Source organism: Pseudophryne corroboree, chromosome 3 (assembly GCF_028390025.1).
Source record: "Pseudophryne corroboree isolate aPseCor3 chromosome 3, aPseCor3.hap2, whole genome shotgun sequence".
Taxonomy (NCBI): Eukaryota; Metazoa; Chordata; class Amphibia; order Anura; family Myobatrachidae; genus Pseudophryne; species Pseudophryne corroboree.
The window spans coordinates 757,644,707-757,660,594 of record NC_086446.1 but is presented as its reverse complement, the minus strand read 5'-3'; the positions used below and the strand labels follow the sequence as shown (position 1 = coordinate 757,660,594).

The window sequence follows — 15,888 nt, the reverse complement described above, 5'->3', positions numbered from 1 at the left end:
CATAAGTCAGTGACAAGTTCAAAAACTTTGGGTGACTGCGGAAGCAGTCCACTGACCACTAAATCCCTTCCTCTTGTAACCAAGCTCCTGCAAACTACACCACCAACTCCCTCAGTGTCAATTTCCTCCTTACCCAGGAAAGCCAATAGTCCTGCAGGCCATGTCACTGGCAAGTCTGACGAGTCCTCTCCTGCCTGGGATTACTCCGATGCATCCTTGAGTGTAACGCCTACTGCTGCTGGTGCTGCTGTTGTAGCTGCTGGGAGTCGATCGTCATCCCATAGGGGAAGTCAGAAGACCACTTGTACTACTTCCAGTAAGCAATTGACTGTCCAACAGTCCTTTGCGAGGAAGATGAAATATCACAGCAGTCATCCTTCTGCAAAGCAGATAACTCAGGCCTTGGCGGTGAGAAACGTGGTTCCGGTATCCACCGTTAATTCAGAGCCAACTAGAGACTTGATTAAGGTACTCTGTCCCCGGTACCAAATACCATCTAGGTTCCATTTCTCTAGGCAGGCGATACCAAAAATGTACACAGACCTCAGAAAAAGAGTCACCAGTGTCCTAAAAAATGCAGTTGTACCAAATGTCCACTTAACCACGGACATGTGGACAAGTGGAGCAGGGCAAACTCAGGACTATATGACTGTGACAGCCCACTGGGTAGATGTATTGCCTCCCGCAGCAAGAACAGCAGCGGCGGCACCAGTAGCAGCATCTCGCAAACGCCAACTCGTTCCTAGGCAGGCTACGCTTTGTATCACCGCTTTCCATAAGAGGCACACAGCTGACAACATCTTACGGGAACTGAGGAAGATCATCGCAGAATGGCTTACCCCAATTGGACTCTCCTGGGGATTTGTGACATCGGACAACACCAGCAATATTGTGCGTGCATTACATCTGGGCAAATTCCAGCGCGTCCCATGTTTTGCACATACATTGAATTTGGTGGTGCAGAATTTTTAAAAAAACGACAGGGGCGTGCAAGAGATGCTGTCGGTGGCCCGACAAATTGCGGGCCACTTTCGACATTCAGCCACCGCGTACAGAAGACTGGAGCACTAACAAACATTCCTGAACCTGCCCTGCCATCATCTGAAGCAAGAGGTGGTAACGAGGTGGATGCTTCAGAGGATGGAGGAGCAGCAAAAGGCCATTCAAGCCTATACATCTGCCTACGATATAGGCAAAGGAGGGGGAATGCACCTGACTCAAGCGCAGTGGAGAATGATTTCAACGTTGTGCAAAGTTCTACAACCCTTTGAACTTGCCACACATGAAGTCAGTTCAGACACTGCCAGCCTGAGTCAGGTCATTCCCCTCATCAGGCTTTTTGCAGAAGGACCTGGAGACACTGAAGGAGGAGCTAAAACAGAGCGATTCCGTTAGGCATGTGGGACTTGTGGATGGAGCCCTTAATTCGCTTAACCGGGATTCACGGATGGTCAATCTGTTGAAATCAGAGCACTACATTTTGGCCACCGTGCTCGATCCTAGATTTAAAACCTACGTTGTATCTCTCTTTCCGGCAGACACAAGTCTGCAGAGGTTCAAAGACCTGCTGGTGAGAAAATTGTCAAGTCAAGCAGAACGTGACCCGTCAACATCTCCTCCATCACATTCTCCCGCAACTGGGGGTGCGAGGAAAAGGCTAAGAATTCCAAGCCCACCCGCTGGCAGTGATGCAGAGCAGTCTGGAGCGATTGCTTACATCTGGTCCGGACTGAAGGACCTGCCAACGATTACTGACATGTCGTCTACTGTCACTGGATATGATTCGCTCACCATTGAAAGAATGGTGGAGGATTATATTAGTGACCGCATCCAAGTAGGCACGTCAGACAGTCCGTACGTATACTGGCAGGAAAAAGAGAGGCAATTTGGAGGCCCTTGCACAAACTGGCTTTATTCTACCTAAGTTGCCCTCCCTCCAGTGTGTACTCCGAAGAGTGTTTAGTGCAGCCGCTCACCTTGTCAGCAATCGGTGTATGAGGTTACTTCCAGAAAATGTGGAGAAGATGATGTTCATCAAAATGAATTATAATCAATTCCTCCGTGGAGATATTCACCAGCAGCAATTGCCTCCACAAAGTACACAGGGACCTGAGATGGTGGATTCCAGTGGGGACAAATTAATAATCTGTGAGGAGGGGGATGTACACAGTGAAAGGGGTGAAGAATCGGAGGATGATGATGAGGTGGACATCTTACCTCTGTAGAGCCAGTTTGTGCAAGGAGAGATTGATTGCTTCTTTTTTTGATTGGCGACCAAACCAACCAGTCATTTCAGTCACAGTCGTGTGGCAGACCCTGTCGCTGAAATGATGGGTACGTAAAAGTGTGCATGTCCTGTTTATATACAACATAAGGGTTGGTGGGAGGGCCCAAGGACAATTCCATCTTGCACCTCTTTTTTCTTTAATTTTTCTTTGCATCATGTGCTATTTGGAGACAATTTTTTTGAAGTGCCATCCTGCCTGACACTGCAGTGCCACTCCTAGATGGGCCCGGTGTTTTTGTCGGCCACTTGTGTCGCTTAGCTTAGTCACACAGCGACCTTGGTGCGCCTCTTTTTTTCTTTGCATCATGTGCTGTTTGGGGACAATTTTTTTGAAGTGCCATCCTGCCTGACACTGCAGTGCCACTCCTAGATGGGCCAGGTGTTTGTGTCGGCCACTTGTGTCGCTTAGCTTAGTCACACAGCGACCTCGGGGCAAATTTTAGGACTAAAAATAATATTGTGAGGTGTGAGGTGTTCAGAATAGACTGGAAATGAGTGGAAATTATGGTTATTGAGGTTAATAATACTATGGGATCAAAATGACCCCCAAATTCTATGATTTAAGCGGTTTTTGAGGGTTTTTTTGAAAAAAAAAACACCCGAATCCAAAACACACCCGAATCGGACAAAAAAATTTCGGTGAGGTTTTGCCAAAACGCGTCCGAATCCAAAACACGGCCGCGGAACCGAATCCAAAACCAAAACACAAAACACGAAAAATGTCCGGTGCACATCTCTAGTTTCAACTACAAATCGGTGTTGTGTCCTCACTTTCCTGCAAGGGTTTAAAAGCATATTTGACTGTATCAGGTTTATAAGCATTGATAAGGTGTATGCACTGCGGGTACTTTATACCGTCAGTGCTATTTTGAAGAGGGGGTACTGTCACGAACCGGTCTCTCACCTCTGCGGGTTCTGGGGTTCATCCGTTGCCAGTGCAGTTGCTCGCGGTGCTGTGCGCCCGTGTGGGGACACGGCGTGATCAGTGGCACAGGTAATGCAGAGTCTGGGAACTGGGAGTGCGGGGACCAAATGGCCTAAAGCACTGCGGTGTGTCTGCTGTATAGGAGGTGGCCATGTTGGAGACCAAATAGGTAATACAGAGCACTTGTGAAAACACCTGTGGGCAGGTGTAAACCAATCCCGTGCTTGTGCTGCCTTTAAGTAGGCTGGGATTATGTTAATCTGGGCCAGTGCTTTGTTGTATCAACGCTGTGCTCTAGCTCTGAGCTCTCTCCGTGCATTCCTGTGTGATTCCCGTGGTCCAGATATCGCCTCCGTTCCCAGAGGTCCGTCTGCAGCCTTCACTGCTAAAAGATCCACCGACTCTCCGCTGTGCTGTCAGTTAATTGCACACCTACTGGAAACAGTTGGATTCCCAGAGTCTTGCATGAGGTTACCTTGTCTGCCTGTTTTCAACCTTACAAAGTTTGGAGGATTCCACTACCCTCAGCTGTTCGTTTGTTCTACTCTGCATTTAACCCGTTCATCACCTTGTCATCTGCTACAGTTTCACAGTGATCTCCGGAACCCGCAAGTAACCCAATTCAGTACTTTTATTTGCTATGTTGCCATAACAAGGATAATTCTTCACAGCCTCTCAGTTAACTCTCAAAACTTAATTGCAAATCCTTACAGTTATTTCTTCATGTCTGCATTACCCAGTTAAACACATTCTACAGTTCAGCATCAAAGCTTGTTTATATTTGGACAATTCAACATTTATTCATCAGCTTGTTTTGCATACAGTTCCATGAACATTTCTTTTATTTGTCTTTGAGTTTTATCCTGCATATTATTTCTGCCATTCCTGCAATACTTCAGTATAATATGATGATTAACAACTTGTCATTTAACACTTTACTGAATTGTTATTTTTAATAAATATATGAAACGGAACTTTCTTCGTGCTCCCTGCTTTCTTCATACCCCAGCACCTACACCTGTGGTTGGTCCCGGGTTAACGGATTCACAAAAACACCCGGACCTGACAGTAAGCACTGGCCACATGGATCCGTCAAGTGACCAATTCGCAGGAGGCGGTGCTATGACAGATATCCTTTCCCGTTTGGAAAATCAGGAGTCTATACAGACACAAATAGTTCAGTTTATGCAAACTATGGCAGACCGTTTAGAGACTCTTTATACGGCTATTAAAACGTCTCAAGTCCAGATTCCAACTCCGGTTGTCCCAGTTACCGCTACGGCTTCTCCTGTGACGCTGCCTACGTCCCGCTTGCAGTTACCCTCTCCGAGTAAGTTTGACGGAACCCCAAAACTTTGCAGAGGATTCCTGAATCAATGCGAGATCCAGTTCGAACTGTTGTCCGCCAGTTTCCCATCAGCTCGTTCTAAAGTTGCATATATTATTGCCCTCCTCTCCGGTCAGGCTCTGGAGTGGGCATCACCATTATGGGAAAGAGGTGATCCTATCCACTCCAATTACAAGGAGTTCGTATCATCCTTCCGGAGAATCTTTGACGAACCAGGCAGAACCACCTCAGCATCTTTGGAGATTCTTCGTCTACATCAAGGTTTACGTCCTGTCAGTCAATATATTATTCAGTTTCGCACGTTGTCTTCAGAGTTAAATTGGAATGAGAAGGCCCTGATCGCCGCGTTTTGGAATGGACTTTCAGAGAGAATCAAGGATGATTTAACCATCTGGGATGTGCCAACTAAACTGGATGAATTGATTTCTCTCTGTAACAAACCTGACCTACGCTACAGAGAGCGATGTTTAGAGAAATCAAGGACAGAGCGATCCAGTCCACGTTATCATCCTAGGCCTCGACAAGATTCTTCATCACAGTCGCCGGTAACGACAGAAGAACCTATGCAGATTGGGTGCTCTTGCCTCACAGAGGAAGAACGACTTCATCGTCGACAGGGTAACCTCTGCATGTACTGTGGGTCCTCTGAACATTTAGTTAAATTCTGCAAACTCCGGCCGGGAAACTCTCGCTCCTAGCTTATTCAAGGGAGGTTAAGCTAGGAGTTACTTTAGAATCACGTTCTGGGAAAAAACCGCCCTTGTCTATTCAATTAGAGGTTCCAAGTTCTACAGTGAAAGTTTCAGCCCTCCTAGATTCCGGGGCAGCCGAGAACTTCATCTCCTCAGCCTTTGTCTTACGGTCTAAAGTTCAAACCATGCCTCTGGAAGCAGCAGTTGCTGTTACAGCAGTGGATGGAAGTCGAATTCCAGATGGTATAATTACTCATCGAACCGTATGTCTCAAGATGAAAATTGGTGTGCTCCATTCCGAATACATCTCCTTCTACGTGATTCCCAAAGCCTCTCAAGATGTGATACTTGGTTTACCTTGGCTACAGAAACATAATCCACAATTTAATTGGCAAACCATGGAAGTCCTTTCGTGGGGTAAATCTTGTACCAAGGACTGTTTAGCCTCAATTGTACCTCTCCGGTCAATTAGCCTTCCCGACCTACCTCCGGTGTATCAATCCTTTGCAGATGTTTTCAGTAAACAAGCAGCAGACTCTCTACCTCCTCCTCGCGAATGGGACTGCCCAATTGTCCTTGTTCCGGGCAAAACCCCTCCTAGGGGACGAATTTATCCGCTATCCATCCCAGAGACGCAAGCTATGTCTGATTATATACAGGAAAATCTAACCAAAGGATTTATCAGACCATCTTCTTCACCTGCAGGAGCCGGATTCTTCTTCGTTAAGAAGAAGGACGGTGGGTTACGACCATGCATAGATTACCGTGGACTCAATGAGATCACTGTGAAAAACAAGTACCCATTACCCTTAATTCCAGAATTATTTGACCGGGTAAAGGGAGCTACTGTGTTTACAAAATTGGATCTCCGAGGGGCCTACAATTTAATCCGCATCCGGGCAGGGGACAAGTGGAAGACTGCTTTTAATACCCGGGATGGGCATTACGAATACCTTGTAATGCCTTTTGGTCTTTGTAATGCACCTGCAGTTTTTCAAAGCTATGTGAATGAACTTTTTCGTGATCTTCTCTACAAGTGTCTAGTAGTGTACCTGGATGATATCCTAATATTCTCTAAGGATCTAAAGTCTCACCGTCACCAAGTTAAAGAGGTACTGACACGTCTGAGGAAAAATCTACTTTATTGTAAGTTAGAGAAGTGCACTTTTGAAGTATCTTCCATACCGTTCCTTGGTTACATCATTTCTGGATCAGAGCTATGTATGGATCCCGGTAAGGTACAAGCTATCCGAGATTGGCCCACTCCTACAACTCTCAAGGGGATTCAGCGATTTCTTGGCTTTGCTAATTTCTATAGGAGATTCATTAAGAATTATTCTACGTTAGCTGCTCCCATCACAGCCCTAACTCGCAAGGGAGCAAATCCTACGAACTGGTCTTCTGAAGCAATCAAAGCCTTCTCTGATTTAAAGCAAGCCTTTGTGTCAGCCCCCATTCTTCGACAGCCTGATTTGAATCGTCCCTTTCTACTAGAGGTGGATGCATCTACAGAAGCAGTAGGAGCTGTGTTGTCACAAGTCTTTGAAGATAAAAAAGTCCATCCCTGCGGATATTTCTCCCGTAAGTTCCTCCCGGCCGTACGTAATTATGCAATCGGTGAGCAAGAATTACTTGCCATCAAGTTGGCATTTGCGGAGTGGAGATACCTTCTAGAAGGAGCACAACATCGCATTACAGTATATACTGATCATAAGAATCTTCTATATCTGCAGTCAGCTCAGTGCTTAAATCCACGACAAGCTCGATGGGCGCTTTTCTTCACACAATTTAATTTCAAGCTCACCTATCGTCCAGGGTCTCAGAACAAAAAGGCAGATGTCCTTTCTCGGTCCTTTGCTTCTTCTGAATTAAATGATGCTACCACGAATCAAGCCATTGTGAATCCTACGTCCTTTTTAATGACTCGAACCTCTCCAGTTCCTCCGCCTGGCAAGACCTTTGTCACCACAAATCTTCGAAAACGGCTGCTTACCTGGGCTCACTCCTCTTCCTTCATGGGTCATCCTGGGGTTCTAAAGACTCTTAAATTTATTCAACAGTCTTATTGGTGGCCACGTCTCAAAGCCGATGTCCAAGAGTTTATAGCAGCATGTCCTAAATGTGCCCAACATAAGAGTCCAAGAAGTTCTCCACCAGGTTTATTACATCCATTATCCATACCCAAACAACCATGGACTCATATCTCAATGGATTTCGTGACCGATCTACCTCCATCAAAAGGGCGAAATACCATTTGGGTGATAGTGGATCGATTTTCGAAAATGGCACATTTCATTCCATTAACTGGATTACCATCAGCCCCTTTACTAGCCAGATTGTTCATCTCTGAAATCTTCAAGTTGCATGGCCTTCCTCGAGAGATCATCTCTGATCGGGGAACACAGTTTGTGGCCAAGTTTTGGAGGTCGCTTTGTTCATCTTTAAATGTCAAGTTGAATTTTTCTTCTGCATATCATCCTCAGACATATGGACAAACTGAGAGAGTAAACCAAGACCTTGAAACATTTCTCCGGCTATATATATCGTCCTCACAGGATGAGTGGGTTGACTACCTTCCATTGGCAGAATTTGCTCATAATAATCTCTTCCATTTGTCTTCAGAATCTACGCCCTTTTATATTAACTTCGGCTTTCATCCTCGTGTGCCAGAGTTCCATCCATTGCCAGCCCTAGAGGTTCCAGCAGCAGATCAAGAGCTTCAACGTCTATCTAGAATCTGGAGTTGTGTGCGTAAGTCGTTGGTCAAAACTTCCGCTCGTTATAAATCTTTTGCAGATAGAAAACGTAAAGCTGTACCGAATTACAAGGTGGGAGACCAAGTTTAGATTTCTACGCGCAATCTCAGGTTCAAAGTTCCTTCTAAGAAATTTGCTCCCAAGTTTATTGGTCCATTTCCCATTGTAAAGGTACTCAACCCTGTGTCATACAAAGTCAAGTTGCCACCGTCTTTGAGAATTCCTAACGCCTTTCATACATCTTTATTGAAGCCTTTGATTCTCAATAAGTTCTGTACTACCCAGTCCAAATCTCCTAAAGTTCACTCTTTGCAGGATGAGGAATTTGAAGTTAAAGAGATTGTGGACTCACGTTCCCAATATGGACGTTTACAGTTTTTGGTCGACTGGAAGGGTTACGGTCCGGAGGAGAGATCCTGGGTTTTCTCTGAAGATGTTCATGCTCCAAGACTGGTACAGAAATACTTCTCCAAAAATCCTGATAAGGTTCAAAGGTGTTCGGAGACCACCCTTAGAAGAGGGGGTACTGTCACGAACCGGTCTCTCACCTCTGCGGGTTCTGGGGTTCATCCGTTGCAAGTGCAGTTGCTCGCGGTGCTGTGCGCCCGTGTGGGGACGCGGCGTGATCAGTGGCACAGGTAATGCAGAGTCTGAGAACTGGGAGTGCGGGGACCAAATGGCCTAAGGCACTGCGGTGTGTCTGCTGTATAGGAGGTGGCCATGTTGGAGACCAAATAGGTAATACAGAGCACTTGTGAAAACACCTGTGGGCAGGTGTAAGCCAATCCCGTGCTTGTGCTGCCTTTAAGTAGGCTGGGATTATGTTACTCTGGGCCAGTGCTTTGTTGTATCAACGCTGTGCTCTAGCTCTGAGCTCTCTCCGTGCATTCCTGTGTGATTCCCGTGGTCCAGATATCGCCTCCATTCCCAGAGGTCCGTCTGCAGCCTTCACTGCTAAAAGATCCACCGGCTCTCCGCTGTGCTGTCAGTTAATTGCACACCTACTGGAAACAGTTGGATTCCCAGAGTCTTGCATGAGGTTACCTTGTCTGCCTGTTTTCAACTTTACAAAGTTTGGAGGATTCCACTACCCTCAGCTGTTCGTTTGTTCTACTCTGCATTTAACCCGTTCATCACCTTGTCATCTGCTACAGTTTCACAGTGATCTCCGGAACCCGCAAGTAACCCAATTCAGTACTTTTATTTGCTATGTTGCCATAACAAGGATAATTCTTCACAACCTCTCAGTTAACTCTCAAAACTTCATTGCAAATCCTTACAGTTATTTCTTCATGTCTGCATTACCCAGTTAAACACATTCTACAGTTCAGCATCAAAGCTTGTTTATATTTGGACAATTCAACATTTATTCATCAGCTTGTTTTGCATACAGTTCCATGAACATTTCTTTTATTTGTCTTTGAGTTTTATCCTGCATATTATTTCTGCCATTCCTGCAATACTTCAGTATAATATGATGATTAACAACATGTCATTTAACACTTTACTGAATTGTTATTTTTAATAAATATATGAAACAGAACTTTCTTCGTCCTCCCTGCTTTCTTAATACCCCAGCACCTACACCTGTGGTTGGTCCCGGGTTAACGGATTCACAAAAACACCCGGACCTGACATACTTAAGGTTTTAGGTACAACATCGTTGCAGTACATTGCTGCTAAGGGTTTAAAGTGTAATCATATCATTGCATTGTAACACTAACAAGGTTTAAAGGTTATCAATTGTGTGTGCGTGTGCTGTGCGTACTCTGTACACTCAGCGCGGCGTGTGTACGCCAAGTACGTACCACGTACGGGACTCTGTACGCAAATAGCGTACAAAGTGCGTAGCACGTGTATTCAGTCTAGCGGCCATAGCGGCTCCACGGTAAAAGTGTATCTAGAGGTATAGCTCTATGGTTTAAGAGAATATTGACATTATCATGGGGAATACCCACCCCCATCAGTCTCAGCAAGACAACCTGAAGAACAGGAACACTGGGTGGAGATTTGGGAAGGGGAAGAAAACAGCGAGAGATTGGGCTAGGACAGGCGATCGCAACAGTAACAATTACTAAACATCCTCACTATTAGCATAGAGATTACACTGAGCAGCAAAAAGCACAAAATAAATATATAATGTACACTAAATAATCAGCCTTGTGCTATCAATGGGGTACTAAAAAGCACAGATTTCAGCATTATGGGTTTAATTTAATGTACAAGAATAGTTCCAGAGTATGGTCAAGTGAATAAGGGGTCTATTTACTAAGTGGAGAAGAGCCCATTCTCTCGAGAAGACTGCGGTTTTCTCCAATTTATTAAATGGTTCTCACTGGAGAAAATGGTGTTCTTCTGCAGTACTCTGGGGCAGATGTATTAAGCCTGGAGAAGTGATAAAGCAGTGATAAGTGCAAGGTGATAACGCACCAGCCAATCAGCTCCTAACTGTCAGTATACATATTGGAGCTGACTGGCTGGTACATTATCACCTTGTACTTATTTATTACTTCTCCTGGCTTTATACATCTGCCCCCAAGTTCTCTAATGTACCGTTCTAAGCTATGGGGAATTGTTGCTTAATGCAATTTATCAAGCAACAAATGAGTCCGTAAATAAAAAAATTTAAAAATTAAATTCATCCTCCCTAGAGAGAGACTCAGTCTGCCTGGTACCCAACACTCGCCCCGGTCCTCCAATACTGTTACTCTGGGATATAGTCTGGTAACATCGCAACAGTTACCGGCTTGTGGGACAATCCAGCGGTCCGAGTAACACACACACGCGCGCACGCGAAAAGAATAATCACTAGAACCAGACTGGCAGTACAAGTTTGCTTGCTCAGCCTTGTTTGGCATATTACATCTTTCTGGGAGGTTTTTTGCCTGAAACTTAAATACAGGAATCTAAAAATAAAATAACTGAATATAGCTTTTCATATTTCTAATGAAAAGACCTCTGTTCACTGCAAAATAGTTTACAGAGGGAAAGGTAGCAGGTGCACTATCTCACACTAGCTCAACCTGTAGTAACCAGACGCACTTAACATATTCCTGGCCGGGGCTATGAGCTTACCCACCGCATCAAGGTAGCCTCTCATTGGGTAAGCCCCTAACACTAACTATAGGGGTTCAGGTCCGGGGGGCAGGACACCCCAGAGCCACCCAGCCAGACAACCCCAGGGCATCGCAGGAGTGATAAAAAATATAGGGTTAAATAGGTAGGAGCAGCTGTTGCTGCATGTGTGAATAATGTGAGGAGTAAAGGAAAATTATGTGAAGGTGTTACATATATATAAAACAAACTATAAGTGCCATGGAGTGATGAAATAGTGTTAAATTGCGATGCCCCAGGGACACCCAGCCACGTGTCCCTGGGGCATCGCAATTTTTACATTTCAGCACTCCATGGCACTTATAGTGTTATATCTTATATATATTAAATAGCTAAAACTTGATAAATGGGCCCCATAGTTAGATCATCTGCAATGAACTCCAGAAACTAGAACACAAATTACTTGCAACAGAGCATGTTTTCAGGATTTCATGTACAGTACAAACAAATGAATCTAACACAAAGGGGTAAATTTACTAAGCTCCCGATTTTGACCGAGATGCCGTTTTTTCATCAAAGTGTCATCTCGGTAATTTACTAAACACTAATCACGGCAGAGATGAGGGCATTCGTAATTTTTTGCAAGTCCAAGTAAAAAATTACGAATGAATACACCATCGGTCAAAACGCGGCTGTTTAAGTATGAATCTCGGTCATTTACTAAGAAGTGCAAAGCAAAAAACAAACAGACACTGCCGTGAAAAATTACAACTCGTAAAAAAGTGCTTAAAAAAAACAGACCTTTTTTTTTTATTCGTGATTGGATAGGCATGCACGGATCCATGAGATCCGTGCATGTATATCAGTGGGAAGGGGTGGGAAAGTGCTTATTTTTTCAAAAAAAATTGCGTGGGGTCCCCCCTCCTAAGCATAACCAGCCTCGGGCTCTTTGAGCCGATCCTGGTTGCAGAAATATGGGGAAAAAAATGACAGGGGTTCCCCCATATTTAAGCAACCAGCATCGGGCTCTGCGCCTGGTCCTGGTCCCAAAAATACGGGGGACAAAAAGAGTAGGGGTCCCCCGTATTTTTAAAACCAGCACCGGGCTCCACTAGCTGGACAGATAATGCCACAGCCGGGGGTCACTTTGATATAGTGCCCTGCGGCCGTGGCATCAAAAATCCAACTAGTCACTCCTGGCCGGGGTACCCTGGGGGAGTGGGGACCCCTTCAATCAAGGGGTCCCCCCCCCCAGCCACCCAAGGGCCAGGGGTGAAGCCCGAGGCTGTCCCCCCCCCCATCCAATGGGCTGCGGATGGGGAGGCTGATAGCCTTTGTTGTAAAAGAAAAGATATTGTTTTTAGTAGCAGTACTACAAGGCCCAGCAAGCCTCCCCCGCATGCTGGTACTTGGAGAACCACAAGTACCAGCATGCGACGGAAAAACGGGCCCGCTGGTACCTGTAGTACTACTACTAAAAAAATACCCAAAAAAAGACAAGACACACACACCGTGAAAGTATAATTTTATTACATACATACACACATACATACATACTTACCTTAAGTTCCCACGCAGGTCGGTCCTCTTCTCCAGTAGAATCCAAGGGGTACCTGTTGAAGAAATTATACTCACGAGATCCAGGGGTCCAGGCTCCTCGGGAAATCCAGGGGTAATCCACGTACTTGAAAAAAATAACAAAACGGACACTCGAGCCACGCACTAAAAGGGGACCCATGTTTGCACATGGGTCACCTTTCCACGAATGCCAGAAACCCACTCTGACTGATGTCTAAGTGGGTTTCTTCAGCCAATCAGGGAGTGCCACGTTGTAGCACTCTCCTGATCGGCTGTGTGCTCCTGTACTGAGTGACAGGCGGCACACGGCAGTGTTACAATGTAGCGCCTATGCGCTACATTGTAACCAATGATGGGAACTTTCTGCCCTGCGGTTGACCTAAAGTGACGTCACCGCTGAGCAAGAAAGTTCCCAGCATTGGTTACAATGGAGCGCATAGGCGCTACATTGTAACACTGCCGTGTGCTGCCTGTCAGTTAGGACAGGAGCACACAGCCGATCAGGAGAGTGCTACAACGTGGCACTCCCTGATTGGCTGAAGAAACCCACTTAGACATCAGTCAGAGTGGGTTTCTGGCATTCGTGGAAAGGTGACCCATGTGCAAACATGGGTCCCCTTTTAGTGCGTGGCTCGAGTGTCCGTTTTGTTATTTTTTTCAAGTACGTGGATTACCCCTGGATTTCCCGAGGAGCCTGGACCCCTGGATCTCGTGAGTATAATTTCTTCAACAGGTACCCCTTGGATTCTACTGGAGAAGAGGACCGACCTGCGTGGGAACTTAAGGTAAGTATGTATGTATGTGTGTATGTATGTAATAAAATTATACTTTCACGGTGTGTGTGTCTTGTCTTTTTTGGGGTATTTTTTTAGTAGTAGTACTACAGGTACCAGCGGGCCCGTTTTTCCGTCGCATGCTGGTACTTGTGGTTCTCCAAGTACCACCATGCGGGGGAGGCTTGCTGGGCCTTGTAGTACTGCTACTAAAAACAATATCTTTTCTTTTACAACAAAGGCTATCAGCCTCCCCATCCGCAGCCCATTGGATGGGGGGGGACAGCCTCGGGCTTCACCCCTGGCCCTTGGGTGGCTGGGGGGGGGGGACCCCTTGATTGAAGGGGTCCCCACTCCCCCAGGGTACCCCGGCCAGGAGTGACTAGTTGGATTTTTGATGCCACGGCCGCAGGGCACTATATCAAAGTGACCCCCGGCTGTGGCATTATCTGTCCAGCTAGTGGAGCCCGGTGCTGGTTTTAAAAATACGGGGGACCCCTACTCTTTTTGTCCCCCGTATTTTTGGGACCAGGACCAGGCGCAGAGCCCGATGCTGGTTGCTTAAATATGGGGGAACCCCTGTCATTTTTTTCCCCATATTTCTGCAACCAGGATCGGCTCAAAGAGCCCGAGGCTGGTTATGCTTAGGAGGGGGGACCCCACGCAATTTTTTTTTTAAATTTTACAGTGTTTAATTAAAAAAAAAAAAAAATAGAACCCCAGGACGGATCACACAGATCCGGCCGAGATTAATTGTAAAAAAGTCGGCAGTGTTTTGCTAATCACTGCCGTAAAAAACACAAAAAAAACACGAATGACATCGACATCGGAAGAAAAGAAAAACCCGAATACGACAGCTTAGTAAATCCATCGTAACAAATTCAAAAAGTTGCAGTTTTACACTTTCGATGTCATTCGTGATTGAACTTTGACCTGAAACGGGAAAATACGAATCTTAGTAAATGTACCCCAAAGTATCTATCAAAATGATTGAGTAACTCTGTGGGGACTGGGGGACAGGCTAAATAAATCAGACTGGTTGATATGAAGCAGCTCAGCCTTGAATGCAGGACACTGTGTGCAGCACAACGGAATATGTGTGTGCTATATAAATAGCTGGTAATGTATAAATAACACAGAGACTGCAGCGAGAGCAGAATAGAGGTTTCATGACTTACAGATCTGCGCTGCCCTCAGCGACGAGGCACAGCAAGATGGTGACACTCAGCAGCAGTCTCCCCAGTCCCATGGTTGCAGAGTCCTGACAGTCTCTGCGGCTGCTGATCCCTGGTTTTATACAGCTGACACCCTGCATGCGTTACCTCCTATTTGTATTGTTTCCTCATTTCATTTCAGTAAGTACAAACATCAGACAGGAGAGGGAGTGGTGCACGCAGGAGAATTCCTGGGAAAACATGTAGCTTAAGTCATTACAGTTATTAACTGGCTGTTTAAAGCAGGGGTTCTCAGCTGCAGTCCCCAAATATCACCAACAGGTCATGTTTTCTGGATTTCTTAAGCCATGCACAGGTGAGTTCCTCTATTTTGCTGGGTCGGTAATTATCCCACCTGCAGTCCACAGACTGATATTCTCCAGACATGACCTGTGGGGAAAATTAAGGGGGTTGAGGTTGACAAACCACTGGTTTAAGAAGTTAGAACTAAAAGTAAATAAAACATATTAGTGGACTTGCTAATTATACCTATGCTACAGTACCTGTCTGCTCACCTGGATATTCATGGAGACTCCTGAATACTTCTCCCAGACTTCACTGCTGCCCTCCCACTTGTCTTTCTTGGGAAGATGGGGAAGCTAATTCATGTTATCAATATTGGTGTCCATTGGTCATCAATGGTGAGAAACCATCAATGATCTGACAGCAAGGATCTTTTCACCATCAATGGGAGGCCATCGAGGGAAAAACATCAGTGACTGATCCCTAATGGTGACTGCCAGCCCGTCTATGTGCATGTGCTGGGTAGAATCTGCATGTTGCATAACCATTGATGGTCATCACTTGTAATCAAGCAATGCCTCTGCTATGTGAGGATGCTCTATGCACCTGCGACCAGCAGTAGGCGGGGGCCTGATTTTGCAAATACAAAATTAAACTCTTCTAAAGGGAGATGTATCAAGCCTTGGAGAAAGATTTAATGGAGACAGCTGAAAGAGACAACATTATGCTAAAGCAGCTATCGGCCATTTTGTATAATGGCAGCCTTTCTAGATGTATTTCAAGCTATTTTTTATAGGTTTATAAGTAATGCTGACATTTATCTGACATCTGCATGCAGGGGCGGATTGGTATGGCGGGAGACCGGGCAAGGTCCCGGGCGGCCGGCACATTTGGGCCAGAACAAGGCCGCTCACAGTGCTCCTGGGGCCGCCGCCCGCCGCTACTGCGAACGCGCCTTCAGCGGCAGCAGCGGCTTGTGCGCATGCGCAAACGGGTGTTATGCCCTTCGTCAAAATGG

General features: G+C 45.7%; 1 protein-coding gene across 1 annotated transcript in view; it reads right to left on the bottom strand.

Moving 5' to 3' along the window:
- The window catches only part of LOC135057423 (ovostatin-like), a 202,389-nt gene extending 187,646 nt beyond the window's left edge, over nt 1–14,743 (bottom strand). Inside the window, exon 1 of the mRNA XM_063963315.1 lies at nt 14,592–14,743. Within this exon, the coding sequence (XP_063819385.1) occupies nt 14,592–14,728 (137 nt within the window). The 5' untranslated portion in view covers nt 14,729–14,743. The remainder of the gene's footprint in view (nt 1–14,591) is intronic.
- Between the last annotated feature and the right edge of the window lie 1,145 nt (nt 14,744–15,888).